Source organism: Pristis pectinata, chromosome 4 (genome assembly GCF_009764475.1).
Source record: "Pristis pectinata isolate sPriPec2 chromosome 4, sPriPec2.1.pri, whole genome shotgun sequence".
NCBI lineage: Eukaryota > Metazoa > Chordata > Chondrichthyes > Rhinopristiformes > Pristidae > Pristis > Pristis pectinata.
The window spans coordinates 23397976-23413806 of NC_067408.1; the positions used below are offsets into that span (position 1 = coordinate 23397976).

The window sequence follows — 15831 nt, forward strand, 5'->3', positions numbered from 1 at the left end:
ATTTTGATATTCTTTTGGCATTCAATTTTGCTAGAAATTATGAATTGAAAGGACAAAAAAAAAACCATTTTTCTCACTGGCCATTTCAAGGTATTTGATGTTATTTTCCTGTAGAACTTTACAACCTTAAGTTAATGCCAGCATTGAATTTGGAGGTTAGGAGGAAAGAAGGTGATAAGCAAATATGGAAACAGACTCAATTTGGATATCAATTATGAATAATTTTGTACTGCAGCCTTAATACGACAGTCCTGCATTTAACATCTGTTTATTCCACTTAGGTACTATCTGAAAAATAATATGGAAACAGAGACTCTTTGCTCAGATGAAGATGCCCAGGAATTATTGAGGGAAAGTCAAATCTCTCTGCTGCAACTTAGCACTATTGAAGTAGCTACTCAGCTGTCAATGCGAGACTTTGAGTTGTTCCGGAACATTGAGCCCACTGAGTATATTGATGACCTATTTAAAAGGGAGTCAAAAACGGGAAATGTACATCTCAAGCAGTTTGAGGATGTTATCAATCAGGAAACCTTCTGGGTTGCTACTGAGATTTTGAAGGAATCTGTCCAGTGGAAAAGGATGAAGATAATGAAACACTTCATTAAAATTGCCTTGCACTGCAGAGAGTGCAAGAACTTCAATTCCATGTTTGCCATCATCAGGTATGAAATAATTGTTCTTATCAGTTTGATGCATAATGTGATGTGACTTGGTACTGTGATGTGTAAACCTTAAATATCTATTATGTCTGTTAAATTAATCAACTAGATTGCAATACTGCTCTAGAAGGGCCATTTTGACCTATAGTGAACTCTGTTGCTACAGACAGTAAAGCCACAAGCCTTTAGCTTTTCTAAAGTTTCCTGAGATTAATCTTTCAAGAATATTTTCACTTTAAATTACTTAGTGGAAAAGGCAATTTTGGTGAATTTCTTTTTCACATCTTGATGATGTGATTAGTGAGCATACAGTAGCTCCAGCTGACAACAGCAAATCTCAACAACAAATCTTACACTAACCTTGTTAAAGAACTTCTTACTCTACTGATATGGCATTTGATCCCCCACATACATCCATGTGATCTTCTCCTACATAGTACCATTTTGTGCTGAATCGAGATTAATGTTAGTATTGTGCGTTCATACCCACTAGCAGTAAAGATGATGTTGGCAATTTAATTTGTGTTGGATCCTTATTGGCAACACGAGTCTTCATTCTTTCTTTTAGCTAAAAGACAAAAGGTTAATTAAACCATTAAATCGCTATTGTTGTGACATTATTGGGAAGGAAAAATCAATGTTAACTTCAAAATTAAAGACCTGCATTAAATTGTAGACATTGTAATTGTTTTCACTATTTCAGTTATTAATTTGTTCAGCAAAACTAAATTAAACATTCACTTTCAGCGGCCACTACTATTACATTACAGTGAATGGGTCTTAAATGAGGGCAAAAAAAGTTAAAATTGTTGTCACTGCAGCCAGAAGAGTCCGTAAGTTGAAGTTTAAGTTTATTGTTATCATAGGCATTATATAGGTATAAATGCAATGAAAATTAACTTTTTACAGCAGCACAGTACACTACAAGATGAGAAACGTAAGTAAACATAAATTACACATAACTGACACGTGCAAAATAAACATCTCAACACTAGGGCAAGATTGAGAGAGAGGAGGAAAATAGATGTAGTCTGAGGTAATGTTAAGGTTTTTCAAGTCAGTTCAAGGACCTTATGACATTGAGGAAGAAGCTGTTGTTGAACCTTGAGGTGTGGGTCTTGGGCGCCTCTACCTCCTGCCTGATGGCATCATTGAGAAGAGGGCATAGCCCAGATGGTGGGGTCCCTACTGATAGATGCCACCTTCCTGAGACATTGCCTCTTGTCCATGTCTTCGATGGTGGGGAGAGCTGTACCCCTGATGGAACTGACTGACTCCACCACTCTCTGTAGCCTCTTGTGTTCCAGTGCATTGGAGTTTCCATACCAGGCTGTGATACAACCAGTCAGAATGCTTTCACAGAAGATTTGTAGAAGTTTGTCAGAGTCTTCGATGACGTGCCAAATCTCCTTTAACTTGTAGGATGATCCCTGCCTTTACCTTGAGATGAAATTTGAGTACATTTTTAACCATGTTTCTGCATCAAAATGCAAGTGAAAATATCAATTCATTGTTAGTTTCTCCATTGTGGTAGATCATGGGGTAATAAGAGAAAGTATATCCCCTCCCTAGTTAGTGAACATTTACTTAAAACCCTTTGTTTTGGCAAAGGTTTGTTATTTGATCTGTTGCTCACCAAGGGGTTTATTTGCTACATTGCAGTATAGGGAATGCATTTGGAAAGTTTCAAACCAAGGTCCAGGAAAAGAAGTGACCTTTGTCTTTTTCATTGTGTCGTGGGGTGTGAGGAGGGGCAGAATTTAAAACGGGAAGAGAACTCTTGAGCATCTCTACTGTTTCATCTGGCAATAAAAGCCATTCAGTGAATTACTTGTATGCTTTGGCTTATGTGTTTTCAGTTTGTCAAAACAAGCGTGGTTTGCTTTTGACTCACTGCATCCATTCAGGGAGGAGATTGACTAGCTTCTGGCTTCTTTTATAATCCCCTGTGAAAATTGAAGGTTTGCATAGCTTCTGCCATGTGAAATTTGCATAACAAAGGGTTATTTAGGAACCTGGTCTCTTCAATAACTGAAGAGCTGTAATGTGTAAAGTGATCTAGTTTTAACTTTTATGATAGCAATGAATTACATAAAGGACTGGAGTTTGAGGTAGGAATAATGATGTGATTTATAGTGTCATTTAAAGATGAAAGGTATTTATTAGTCACATGTACATTGAAGCATACAGTGAAATGCGTCTTTTTGCATTACTGAGAATGTGCTGGGGGCAGCCTGCAAGTGTCGCCACTCTTCTGGCACCAACATAGCATGCGCACAGCTCCTAACTTGTACGTCTTTGGAATGTGGGAGGAAAACAGAGCACCTGGCGGAAACCCACGCAAACACTGGGAGAATGTTTAAACTCCTTACAGACAGCGACGGAACTGAACCCGGGTTGCTGGCGCTGTAATAGTGCATGGAAATCAAGAAACTGCAGTCTTGCTTTTCCCTTTCAGTACATTGCCTGGCTTAAAAGACATGGTGTTGAATAAGAGAACATAAGAAATAGGGCTAAGAGTGAGACTTAAGGCCATTTGATCCTGCACCAACATTCAGTTGCACTAAATATGCTGGGAGAAATCAGGCTTGCCCTTTCAACTGTAAGGGAACTTTTAAGGCAATGTTAGTTCTTAATCACTGTAAAATTAAGAATTAAAATTGCCACTTTAATCTGTTGATGAAGATGCATAGTTGCTTTCACTGTTCACAGGAGTCCCAGATGCCTTTTGAGGATACTGCAGTGTCTTTGCTGTCTGTCACAAGTCACTATGTGAAAATCATGAGAAAGATTATGGGCGAGTGTAATTGCAACAAGTTCATCACTGACTACAAAATTCAAGCCATTGTGTATGCCATTGAGAAGCTGCAATGAAATAAACTGATGTTTATTGAAGTATGCTGGCTAACTTCAAGGAGTGAGCACTCATCAGTTAAATGTTGGACAGTCTTGGAGGAACTAGATGAAGATTTTTGAGCCCTAGTGTGCCGCACCATCACAATACGTTGTTCAGTATACATTGTTTTATAAGTATCCATTTTCGATCCACCATTATTCATATTATGCATCAAACTGTATGTTTTGGACACTGAAAGAATGAGCTTGTTTAACTTATCAAAAATTATACTTTAATGGAGAAGAAAATGTAGGAAGTGGATGTTTTATCATGTCAATGCTTCGGTTAATCTTGATTAAATTAGCAGCAATTATTTTATCTTAGTTTCTTAAGGAGAGCATCCCTTGGTAATGTTGTGGTAATGGGAAATGGCAAGCTTTATTGCAGAATATTACATTCACACTCAGTGTCATCTTTATCTGCAACCAGAAAAAAGAAGACTCCAGCATTAGCAACAAGGATAGTTATTCTGAAGCTTCTGTTCTTGAGTAGTTGATAGTATTAGATCAAAGGAAAAGTTGCCAAAAAGGACCATTAAACCAGAGCAGTGGAATGAATTCAGAATTCGTGAAGGAAGAACCATAAATTGATATGGGAAAGAAGAGTAAATTATGAGAATAATCTGGCAAGAAGCATAAAAAGAAACTATATAAACATTCCTGGAGGTATGGAGAAAGGAAAAGATTAGCAAAAGCTAATGTGGGTCTTATACAGTCAAAAACAAGAGAAATTATATTGGGGGATAAGAAAATTGTCAAGAAATTAAACAAATATTTTGTCCTTCACATAAGGAGTGTGGAAAAAAAAATGGAAATTCTGAAGGATAGCAGGTCTCAAGTAAACTTTGAACAAAAGTTTTGGAGAAATTATGGACTGAAAGCTGATAAATCCCCAAGACCTGATGACTCGAATCCCACGCTTTTGAAGGAGGTGACTTTGAAAATGGTGGATCCTCTGGTTCTTGTCATCCAGAATTCAATAGTTTCTGGAACATTCCCCATTGACTGGAAGATGTAGCCCCATTATTTTAAATAAAAGGGGAGGAGAGAGAATGGGGCCTACAGAGCTATGAGCTTGACATCAACATCAGAGAAAATATGGGATCTAATATTAATGAAATAGTAATAGTCCACTTGGAAAAATAATAACAGGAGTGGACACAGTCAGTGTGAAAGGAAAATCAAGTCTGACAATCTGTTAGGATTTTTAGAGGTTATATCTGGTGGAATAGATAAGAGGGCCAGTGCATGTGATGTGCTTGGACTTTCAGAATTTCTTCGATAAAGCACCACACGAGGTTATTGAAGAAACACAGAGAGAATGAGATTGAGTGTGGATTGAAAATTGGTTAACAGACAGAAAACAGAGATTGGGGTTAAGAGTACTTTTTGGGTTGGGTAGTGATGGGGCCCCAGCAGTTCACAATCTATATCTATCAGTTGGATGAGGGGACAGAGTGTAATATATCCAAGTTTGCTGATCAAACTAGGCTAGGTGACAGTGTGAGTTGTGAGAAAGATGCAGAGAGACTTCAGGGGTATGTGAGAGGGAGAGGATTTAACAGAAGGAATATTATGTGGAAAAATGTAAAGTTGTCCACTATGGTAGAAAAAATAGGAAAGCAAAGTATGTGGTAGATAGTGACAAATTGAAAGTTAATGGTGTGCAGAAGGACTTGGGGTGTCCTTTTGTATGAGTCACAGAAAGATCATGTGCTGGTACAACAAGCATTAATATGACAAATGCTATGTGACTATTTATTGAAAGAGGACAATTGTTATCCAAGGACAAAGATACCCTACTGCAATTTTATTGGACTCTGGTGAGACTGCATTTGAAATAGAGTACCAATCTGCTGTCTATCTTGTGAAGGATCTGCTTGGGCTAGAGGAGATGCCGTGAAGGTTCATCTGATTGTATAATTCCCCCATCCAATGTACCAATGAGGAGAGATTATGCAGACCAAACCTATAATCTCTTAAATTTTGAAGAATGAGAGGTGATGTCATTGAAACGTGCAAAGTTCTCATGGCGCTTGACAGTGTAGATGTTGAGATGATGTTTGCCTTGGCTGTGGTGTCTAGAACCAAGGGAAGTCTGCTGACTCTCAGAGCAATGCCTTCAATTCCATTTTACCCACTTATTTCCTATACCGTTCTCTCACTCTCACATGCCCATCAACTTCCTCTGATTCTCCTTGCGGTATTAATTTACAATAGCCAATTAACCCACTAGCACAACTTTGGGACAACAAGTGTTTCAGAACTTTGTCAGATGTAGGTTTTAAAGAATTTCTGAGAGCAAAGAGAGATGAGAGCTCTCTTAGGGAAATAATTTCAGAGGCTTTGGTCTTGCAGCTGAAACCACAACAGCTAATGTTGAAATGATTACCTCTGAAAGCACCAGTTTAAATCCCCATGCAGGGAACTTGGAGGATTATTGTATAAAAGGTTAAGGAAAGTGGTGAAACTCAAAGGGTTTTTAAAACACCAAATTTTAAAGTAATGCAATATTGTACAGGGGCCCAAGAAGGTCAAGGACCCAATAAATTATACAAAATGTTGGTTAGACCACACTTAGAGTATTGTGTACAGTTCAGGTTGCCACACTACAGGAATGGTGTAGTAGCAATATAGAGAGTGCAGAACAGATTCACTAGAATGGAAGGCTGTATTTATGAGAAGAGACTGGATTGGCTGGATTCATTCTCACTGGAATGTAGCAGGCTGAGGGGTGACCGTATGGAGGTCTACAAAGTTATGTAAGGCATAGATAGGATAGATCCAAGGGCTGAAAGGGCCTATTTCTGTCTTGTATGTTTCTATGATTCAGTGATCATTGAACAGGATTTAACATAAGCTCAAGTTTAGGAATGGGTGCAAGAAAGGAGACTGGCTGTGATAGCATTGAAAAGATAGGAGGAAATAAAGGTAGAATGGTTGAGATAAAGGCTCAATTGATCTGCTAACATCCTTCGGTATCTGCTTTCCCTTTTAACTGGTGTCTTTTCTTGCTCTGTCCTTTCATATCTATAAACATTCTGACCTAGTTGACTCTGCAAAGGTGATTGACCTGAAACACTAATTCTGTTTCTGCATCCATAGATGTTGCTTGATCTGGTGAGTAATTGAAATAAAAACAAAATGCTGACTACACTCAGCAAGTCAGGCAACATCTGTGGAAAGGGAAATAGAATGAATGTTTCAGGTCAAAGACCCATCATCTGAAATGGAAAAGTGAAAAAAGAAGTTAAAGTTCAAATTCTCTGTATCAGAACTAACCAGTGATGATGTAAGATTATCTGTAATATTAACTAGGTTTTTCTTGTTTTCCATAGATATTGCTTAATCTGCTGGACCCTTTCTTACATTCTCTTTTAGGTTTCCATTCTCTGCAATAGCTCCAGCTTGCATTTCACTGCTTTTTTATTTATCTCTCTCATTCTCTCTCGCTCCTTTTGCTTTTCCTTTGTTCACTCTTAACTGCCCATGTACTGAACTCGGAAACATTGCTTGGTATCGTACTCATTGTATCATGACAGTTAAAGCAGGTATTGACAACAGTAGTCAAATTCTGAAAATGAATGAATTTTTAAAAAGATAAATTATGATGATTACTAAGTCTGCTTTACTACTCATATGTACTCAGACTGGGGTGTGGGGGGGATCGTGGGAGGCGTTATTCCAGAAAGATCAGAGCTGGAACTTCTCATGTTCATCATTTTCATTAACATTCGGATTCGGTTATTCACAAAACAATTCCAGAACTTATCAGAATCAGGTTTATTATCACTGACATATGTAGTGAAATTTGTTGTTTTGCAGCTGCAGTACAGTGCAAGACAATTATTATAAGTTACCAAAAAATAAATAAATAGTGCAAAAGAGGAATAACGAGGTAGTGTTCATGGACCGTTCAAAAATCTGATGGGAGGGGAAGAAGCTGTTCCTGAAATGTCAAGTGTGGGTCTTCAGGCTCCTGTACCTCCTCCCTGATGGTAATAACAAGAAGAGGACATGTCCCAGATGGTGAGAGATATTAATGATGGATGCCACCTTCTTGAGGCACCATGTCTTGAAGATGTCCCCGATGGTGGGGAGGTTTGTGTCCGTGATGGAGTTGGCTGAGTCTACAACCCTCTGCAGCCTCTTTCGATTCTGTGCTTTGGAGCCTCCATTCCAGGTGGTGATGCAACCAGTCAGAATGCTCTCCACTGTACATCTATAGAAATTTGCAAGAGTCTTTGGTGACATACCAAATCTCCTTAGACACCTAATGAAGTAGAGCCGCTGGCGTGCCTTCTTTGTGATTGCATCAATGTGTTGGGCCCAGGGTAGATTCTCTAGGATGTTGACATCCAGGAACTTGAAGCTGCTCACCCTTTCCACGGCTGACTCCTCAATGTGGACATCATTCTCAGTAGCAATACAGAGAAGAACTGTGAAAGAAAGATTCTAGTAAACTTTCAGAATGACCATGTATTGGCAAACATTTTTATTTATGAAAGTATGAGATATGTTTTGATAGGGGGCATGAGGTTGCATACTCCTTGGAAAATATGTGTAAATATGGGGTAAATTCCTCCAATGAAGCAAATACACTAATCATTAAAAATAGTGCTGCAGGTTTATAAAGCCATTTTAGAGAAAAAAAAAGATGATTATCTTAATACTTAAGCTAATTTCCCATGTGATAGAATTGAAAAGCACAGATGCTATGTGAAACTTGCATCAAACCTTGATATGACCATGCTTGGGTTACAATTCATAGTTTTGGTCTGTATTGCATAGAAAGGTTAAAGGAAAAGGTGCAATATATAAATGATAACTGAAAGAAAATAGGAATCTGGAAAGCCATTCTCTAGAAAAAAGAAAACTGTTGGGCAGTCTGAAGAAAGTGCAGGGGTTTGAGAGGATAGGCCTGAAAATCTTTCTAAGTTTTCACTGAAACAGTGGCAATAACTATAATTTCCAATAACCCAGTCGGAATTTCAGGAGAAACTTTGTTACCCAGCAATTCATTAGAACATGAAATTCGGTGTCCCTAGTGTTGCAATGAATAGCATGTATGCATTCATGGGTAGGCAAATAAGTACAAGGGAGAAAGTAATGGAAAGATATATTGATGAAGTTGAATAAAGAATAATGGGGAAACACATGGAGCATAAACACGGAATGTGCCTGTTTGACCAAAAGGCTTGTATTTGCACAGTAAATACTATTTCATACTTTGTAATTAATGAATCTGCGTAAAAATCTGCACAATAGTTCTTAAATATGTGTTTATTGGATGGTACTATATTTAAAAATCTATAATAACATCAGATGTAATTATTCAAAAAAATTTCATCAATATCTTTGTTTCAGTGGGCTAAACCTTGCGCCAGTTGCACGACTTAGAGGCACTTGGGAAAAGCTTCCAAGCAAGTATGAAAAGCTGCTACGAGACCTTCAAGATCTCTTTGATCCCTCGAGAAACATGGCAAAATATAGAAATGTTCTCAGCAGCCAGAGTCTGCAGCCACCCATCATTCCACTGTTCCCTGTAGTCAAAAAAGATCTCACTTTTCTGCACGAAGGTATTGCATTATTAAAGAATTGCTCATGTAGATAATTCACAGCATGCAGTCAACTGCTTGTTAAGTGTTTAACTCTTGCATTGGCATCCTAAGCCTTTGTATGACAATGTGGAGTTTCCATTATTCTCAGGGTAACGATTAAATCAAGGGTCACGTATTCATTTTCTGTCTGTGTGGGTTTGTTGTTTATTCAGTGAGGCGAGGGTTAGGCTGCCAGTCACAACACTGTCAAACACTGGAAAATATGAGTGACCTTAACAAATTGGCGAGCATGACACCCATGGTTGTAGAATTTAAATACAAAGAGAAACCTTTTTTTTGAGGCTATGGGTGTATCACGTATTTGAAGCAAACTGAACAGTGTCATTCTAAGTAGATAAAACCTGACATTTTTTTGACAGCTGTATAAATTAATGGGGTGAAGGTTAAACTAATAGCCACAATGTTGTTATATTATTTCTGCACAATGTTTGTCCAGCATAGCAAGAATGCCATAAGTTTCACATGATGACATGAAATGAATCAGATCTACAAAATCCAAGTTTTCTGTTCTTGTGTGGTATACTGTGCACATGGTGCAAAACAACTAAATTCATTGTCTCTATTTATCAATGAGTTGCAATTGTTCAATGTGTCAGTATTCTTCCTAGTGTTGTAATATCCTGAATATATAAAAATATTCTGATCTCAGTAATATATAAATTCAACTAATCTAAATATTTTATGATCATTAGCACGATTTATTTGGGATTAAGATTAACTAGAGTAATTGGGAACCTGATGTAGTTGATACTGGATTATTCATTTAATTATTGTCATAAAATTCATAATCTTTTCGGTTTGCATATTACAGATACTGGCAGTTTTTCAATTGGCACAGGCTATTCTCCAAATTTCCCTACCAGCCACTCCTTTTACGTTTTTCACTAATATTGCAAAATAAAAATTGTTCTTTCCACCAACATACCCCTTCATCATCGTCATCCCAGAAGTCTATCTTCAGTCATCAATTTGCTTTATGCTGTACAGTGTAAGCTTGATATGACGTGTCTCATTATGTCATGGTTTTGGATAGACAGTAAGTAATGTCATGGTCCCCCAAGGCTGAAATTAGGTAAATGCTAGTTTCACTTAGAACGCAGTTAGCTTATAACTTGTGTGTTAAAGTTGTCTCCCGACACGTCAGTTACATATTTGTACTGGATCAAGAAATGACTGTGTGTGCTGAAAAGGTGGTAGGCTCTTACAATATTCTGTTATGATACTGAAGACTTCTGCATGCCTTGTCTGAATTTAAAAAAAACTTGTACTCCAGCTGCATTAGATTCTTGAACAAAAAATAAACTGCTGGAAGAACTCAGCAGTTCAAGCAGCATCTGTGGAGACTAAAAGGGATGTGTCAATGTTTCAGGTCGACAGTGGGGGTGAGTAAGCGGAATGAAGTCCAGAATATAGAAGTGCAGGGGAGGAGTAGGATGGGGGCTGGTAGACGATGGGTGGAACCAGATAGGAGGGTGTTGATGAGCAGGTGGGGGAGGGGAGTGATGACAAAGTTGAACAAAAGGAAGGAGACCCCAGGTGGACTGGTGGGAGTGAAAAAGGAACAGGGGGTGTGGGTTGCCTGAAATTGGAAAATTTAATATTCATGCCATTGGATTGTAGATTACCCAAGTGGAACATGTTCTTCTAGTTTGCGTTTGGCCTCACCAAGGCCGAGGACAGATAGATTGGGGTGGGAATAGGAAGGACAGATGAAGTGACGTGCAGCTGGAAGCTCAATGACCGTTGCAGACAGAGCTTAGATGCTCTGCAAAGCAGTTGCCTAGACCACACTTGGTCTCGCTGATGTGGAGGAGACCACATCGCAAGCATCAAATGCAATAGACCAGGTTGGAGGAGGTGCACATGAATCTTTGCCTCACCAGGAAGGGCTATTTAGGTCTCTGGATGGTGGTGAGGGAGGAGATAAAAGGGCAAACATTGCAACTTCTACAGTTGTAGGGAAAAGTGCCAGGGAACAGGGAGGGGTGGGTGGGAAGGGATGAGCAGACCAGGGAGTTATGGTCCTTGCAGAAAGCAAAAAGGCAGGGACAGGGGAAGATGTAACCGGTTGTCAAATCCCTTTGGAGCTGGCAGAAGTAGCGAAGGATAATATGCTGGATGCAGAGGCTGGAAGGTGATGACCAAGTGAACTCTTAACTCTGTTCTGTTGGGGGGGGGGGGGCGGTGAGAAAAGATGTGTGGGAAATAGAGGAAATGCATGTGAGGGTTCTATCAACAACAGCAGAGTGGAAGCTCTGGAAAGGGGAGATTTCAGAAGTCCTGGAGCAGAAAGCCTCATCGTGGGAACAGATACCATGGAGACAGAGAAACTGAGAAAAAGGCGATGGCATCCTTACAGGAGGTACTTATAGTAGATATCAATGGCTAGTCTGCCTCCTGAAATGGAGACAGAGATGCAGAAAAGCAAGAGAAATGTCAGAGATAGTCCAGGTGAATTTGAGGGCAGAGTTGAAGTTGGTGGCAAAGCTGACAAAAATTGTTGCAGAGCAGGTTTGAAACGAGGATTCTTTCATGTAGTGAACAAAAAAGACAGGAGAAAATGATGCTGACGTTGCAAAATCAGCACTGAAATAAAGTGGCCTTTGAGTTACTAACTTCGTCAATGTCGGCAAAACAGATTCTCAATAGTTTTTATGATGAATACATTTACAGTTGCAGAATAGGCTCTAGGGACTAAAGGCCCACTCTTGTTCTTGCATTCCTGTGTGATTTTGATATAATTTGTAATTGTCATACAGTGGCAATTTTTTTTTCTCTTTTTTTTCTTTGAAGGAAATGACTCCAAAGTGGAAGGTTTGGCAAATTTTGAGAAGCTGCGGATGATTGCCAAGGAGATTCGACATGTTGTCCGTATGACTTCAGTTAACATGGATCCTGCTGTAATGTTCAGAAATAGGTTAGTAATTGTCAAGAAACCAAATAAGGATTCTTTTTTTAGATGTGGTCAGGGCACTGCAAATCTTGAATATTTTTGTTGGGGAAGTCTGTTGAAAATTTACTGCATTCTGCAGGCTAATGTCTGTTGAATGCTAAAGATTTCTATACAACTAAATCTTACAAAATATGGGTTGCCAACAGACCATCTCTGGTTATGTATAGTTTTAGATGTGTTTTTTTTTCCTCTCTGCCACTCAGTGTGGCAAGGAAAGCTATTACTTCAACATTTAAACTTCCTTTTGTTTAAAATCATAGCATTGGTGCAAAGATTGTGTAGGACTTGATCTGCAGTACCCAAATTATGTTGCATTCAAGTTAGACTTGTGCAAACATGTGGACAAGCGATTGACAGTAGAATTGGGCTTGAATGTGGTGGACCAGATGGCTGACAATGAATGGGCTCAATCCTGAAACTAGCCACTTATCTTAATACCAGAAGATAGCCAATTCTTTCAACCATAATCTAGCAAGAGTCACTGGAAATTCCCCCATAGTTTCTGCCTTAAATTAGTGTCTGTATGTTGCTTTTAATTTTGCTCACTTCTACACGTTCAGTTTCAATCAGCCATCTGTTTTGCTCAGTTTTGCAAAATCATTTCTGTTGAAGTTAATGTAGCAATTATGTGTAGAGGTAGGTATAACCAATGGCCAGTACTTGTGCACCTGTTTAGCATGGGTATCCAATGACAAATTTCTGCTTCTCTTTTTTTCTCATTCGCTTTCATTGTCTTAAGGAGATAGAGTGGAACTTTTTACTTTGTGAAGTGGTTGAGATTGACAGCAAAAGTGGGAACAATTCAGTTTGAGTTGTTAAACCTGCTGCATTGAAATTTCACAGAGACTGTTGTATTCGTTGGCATTCACCCAATTACTGTTGCTACTTTGAACCTGATAATTTTTCTGTCTTTGGGATAATGCATTCAGATTTTGAACATTGAGGTTGCTTTTAAACTGAATGATAGCAATAAAAATACAGTTAGAATTTGCTGTTAATTAAGCATATGAGAGAAAAGATTTTAAAAAAAGATCAAGCTGAAACTGGGTCTAAAAATAATTGCTGCAGTTAAACAATGCTCCAAAGAGCTGGCTGCTAAAGATGAGAGATAACATGTCCAACTTCAAAGACTAAAAGCAATACAAAATAAGATTTTACAGTCTAACATCCTTTATTTCATTTTTCTGTTCATGTACACTGAACAGTTATGTAAACCTTTCATTTAAACAGTAGCAAATGGCTACCAAATGAATTGAAGACCAACTGGCTTAAGATACTTGTACTCTCAACAGTCTTACTTGGTTCATAATAAATGACTCCACCTCCTTCCATCTGGATATATCTGGTCTAAATAAATGAAATGTAGAGTTTATAACAGATGTATATACATTGACTTCAATTACTATTTTTTTCAGTGAAACATGTTGCTGCCTTCCAGTGCTCCTTTTCTCAACTTGGCAGTAATTGCTAGGGAGCGCTAATTTAAGAAAAACAAAGGGAGTGTGGAATCTTTAATGAGGCAGTTTCTCATTCTTTCATTGATGCTATTTTTTTTTACTCCTCTTGTTGGTGAAATAATCCTCTAAAGAGAAACGGCAATTCCATCAGTTTGAAGTGCTATTTACAAAGTAATTTTAAAAACATAATCATCATGATTGAGACATAGAATGATGTTTTCATTCATTTTATTTCCCTTCTTTTGTTTTCCTTCTTCCTTTAATTGGTCGCCAAGCTTAGCGTCTGTAGAGGTCATCAGTAATACGTGGTCGGTTATATTAACTGCTACGAAAAGCTTTAGTTTCAAAGGGGAAAGCTATTCTAGTAGCTTGTTATATTAAATGTTCTATAAATAAAGGGACATGTCCTCTTGTTGGTGTCTTTCGGCTAGTCCTTCTTTACTGCTGGATAGAAGCAACTTGAGAGCAGGTATATTGAGGCAATTTGAAAGGTTGTGCCCTATATCGTAGTTTATTTTGCAAAAAGAGGTACCACCATGTTTTTAGAGAAGCCCAGTATTTTGGGGCCATTTTCTTCCCAGCCAGATGAAGTTTCAAGGTTCTTGCCAATTGGTGCTTTAAGTGACCATTTTACTTAAAATACCAAATCATGTAATAAAAATGGAGTATCCTGCTATTGATTCCAAAATAGGGCTTTCGTGGTTCATTGAAAGACATCATGAACAAAATGATTTTTCCTTGCATTGCATTTAGGTTTTTGGATTAATTGAATGAAATGCACTTTTAGGGAACAGCTTTATTCAAGAGGGCTTGAAACTGATCTGAAATAGTCAACCATGATGGTAGGAAATGGGTTTAGAAGAATCTGTAGTTGTCTGTAATCCTGCTTCAATCCTGCATTACCTCTTACTATAATACCTAGAAGGCTGTGAGAAAAGGTGATTTCTAATAAAATCTTTATGGTGCACACCCTGGACCTTTTATTTCACCCCATTAAAATCCAGCTTTCAGTCTTAAATATTCACAGGATAATAACCTTTCACTAGTTTCTACGTACCATATCAGTAGTATGTAGACACAAGTGTCTACAGATCCTGGAATCTAGAGTAAAAAAATAAACTGCTGGAAGAGTTTAGCAGATCAAGCAGAATCTGTGGAGGTAAAAAAATATGTTGCTGTTTCGGGGGGGGTGGGAGGGGAACAGGAAAGATGGCCAGTACGTAGAAGTGAGAGGGAGGGGTGAGGTAGAGGCTGGTGGGGATTGGTAGAAATACAAGAAGGAGAAAAAAATATATTTTTAAGCAGATGCAACCAGATTGGGAGAAGGTCAGTGGGAACAGTGGAGACAGGCTGGAAGGTGATGGTTAGAAATAGCAAGCACAGTGTCCCTGTGTTCCTTTCCTACCACCAGCAGTCCACCCAGAGTCCATCACCTTTTTATTCATCTTTTCCATCCCTCCTTCACCCCCTCATTACTTAGACTCCTCACCCTCTCCCACCTGGCTCCATCTGCCCATCACCCACATACCTGTCTACCTGGATATCTTCTCCCTTGGTTCACCTGTCCTATCCCCTCCCCCACCTCGTTCAATCTGTCCCATCATCTTTCCCTGACCTGGTTCCACCTATCAGCCAACAGCCTCTGTGTCTACCCTTTCCCATCCCCTCACTTCTATATACTGGCTTTCTTCCCTCTGCACTCTGTCTTGATGCAGGGTCTTGACCTGAAACATCAACCGTCCCTTTGCCCCCACAGATGCTGCTTGACCTGCAGAGATCTTCCAGCTATTTATTTTTTTAATATCAATAGTATGTTCTGCTTACCTTAGACCCTTTTGATTTGATAATATGATTAATGGTGCTAGTTTTATAGCACTCTCTGTTCCCTTGTACTGCACTCTTCCCCTCATCCTCTTGCTCTTCTGAACTGGTTTATCTTTTCTGCCTTTTTCTCTGAATACATGCTTCAATGTTCATGGCTCTCACTTACAGGAAGAAGAGATGGAGGAGTTTGGGGTAAGTAGTCTGTGCACAGGTGCTGAGGTTTTGGCACATAACAGCTCTGCATCCTCCTCACATCTGCCTGCCCCGTAAAAGCAGCATGTCTCACTTAACCTAATACCCACCCTACCTGTCCCCTTACAATATTATGTTATATTGCAGAATAACTTCTTAAACTACCTCAACTAAGTGCCTTTTACAATAAAAATTGCATGCATTTCTTTAAAAACTATACAAACTCT

General features: G+C 38.8%; 1 protein-coding gene across 5 annotated transcripts in view; it reads left to right on the forward strand.

The window, feature by feature from the left end:
- rapgef6 (Rap guanine nucleotide exchange factor (GEF) 6) overlaps positions 1-15831 on the forward strand; it is a 245849-nt gene that overhangs the window by 199240 nt on the left and 30778 nt on the right. For 4 of the 5 annotated variants that reach the window (XM_052013253.1, XM_052013254.1, XM_052013257.1 and 1 more), the window contains 4 exons: positions 282-665; positions 8925-9136; positions 11972-12095; positions 15581-15604. In XM_052013253.1, the coding sequence (XP_051869213.1) occupies positions 282-665; positions 8925-9136; positions 11972-12095; positions 15581-15604 (744 nt within the window). The remainder of the gene's footprint in view (positions 1-281; positions 666-8924; positions 9137-11971; positions 12096-15580; positions 15605-15831) is intronic. The other variant, XM_052013255.1, reaches the window with a different exon arrangement.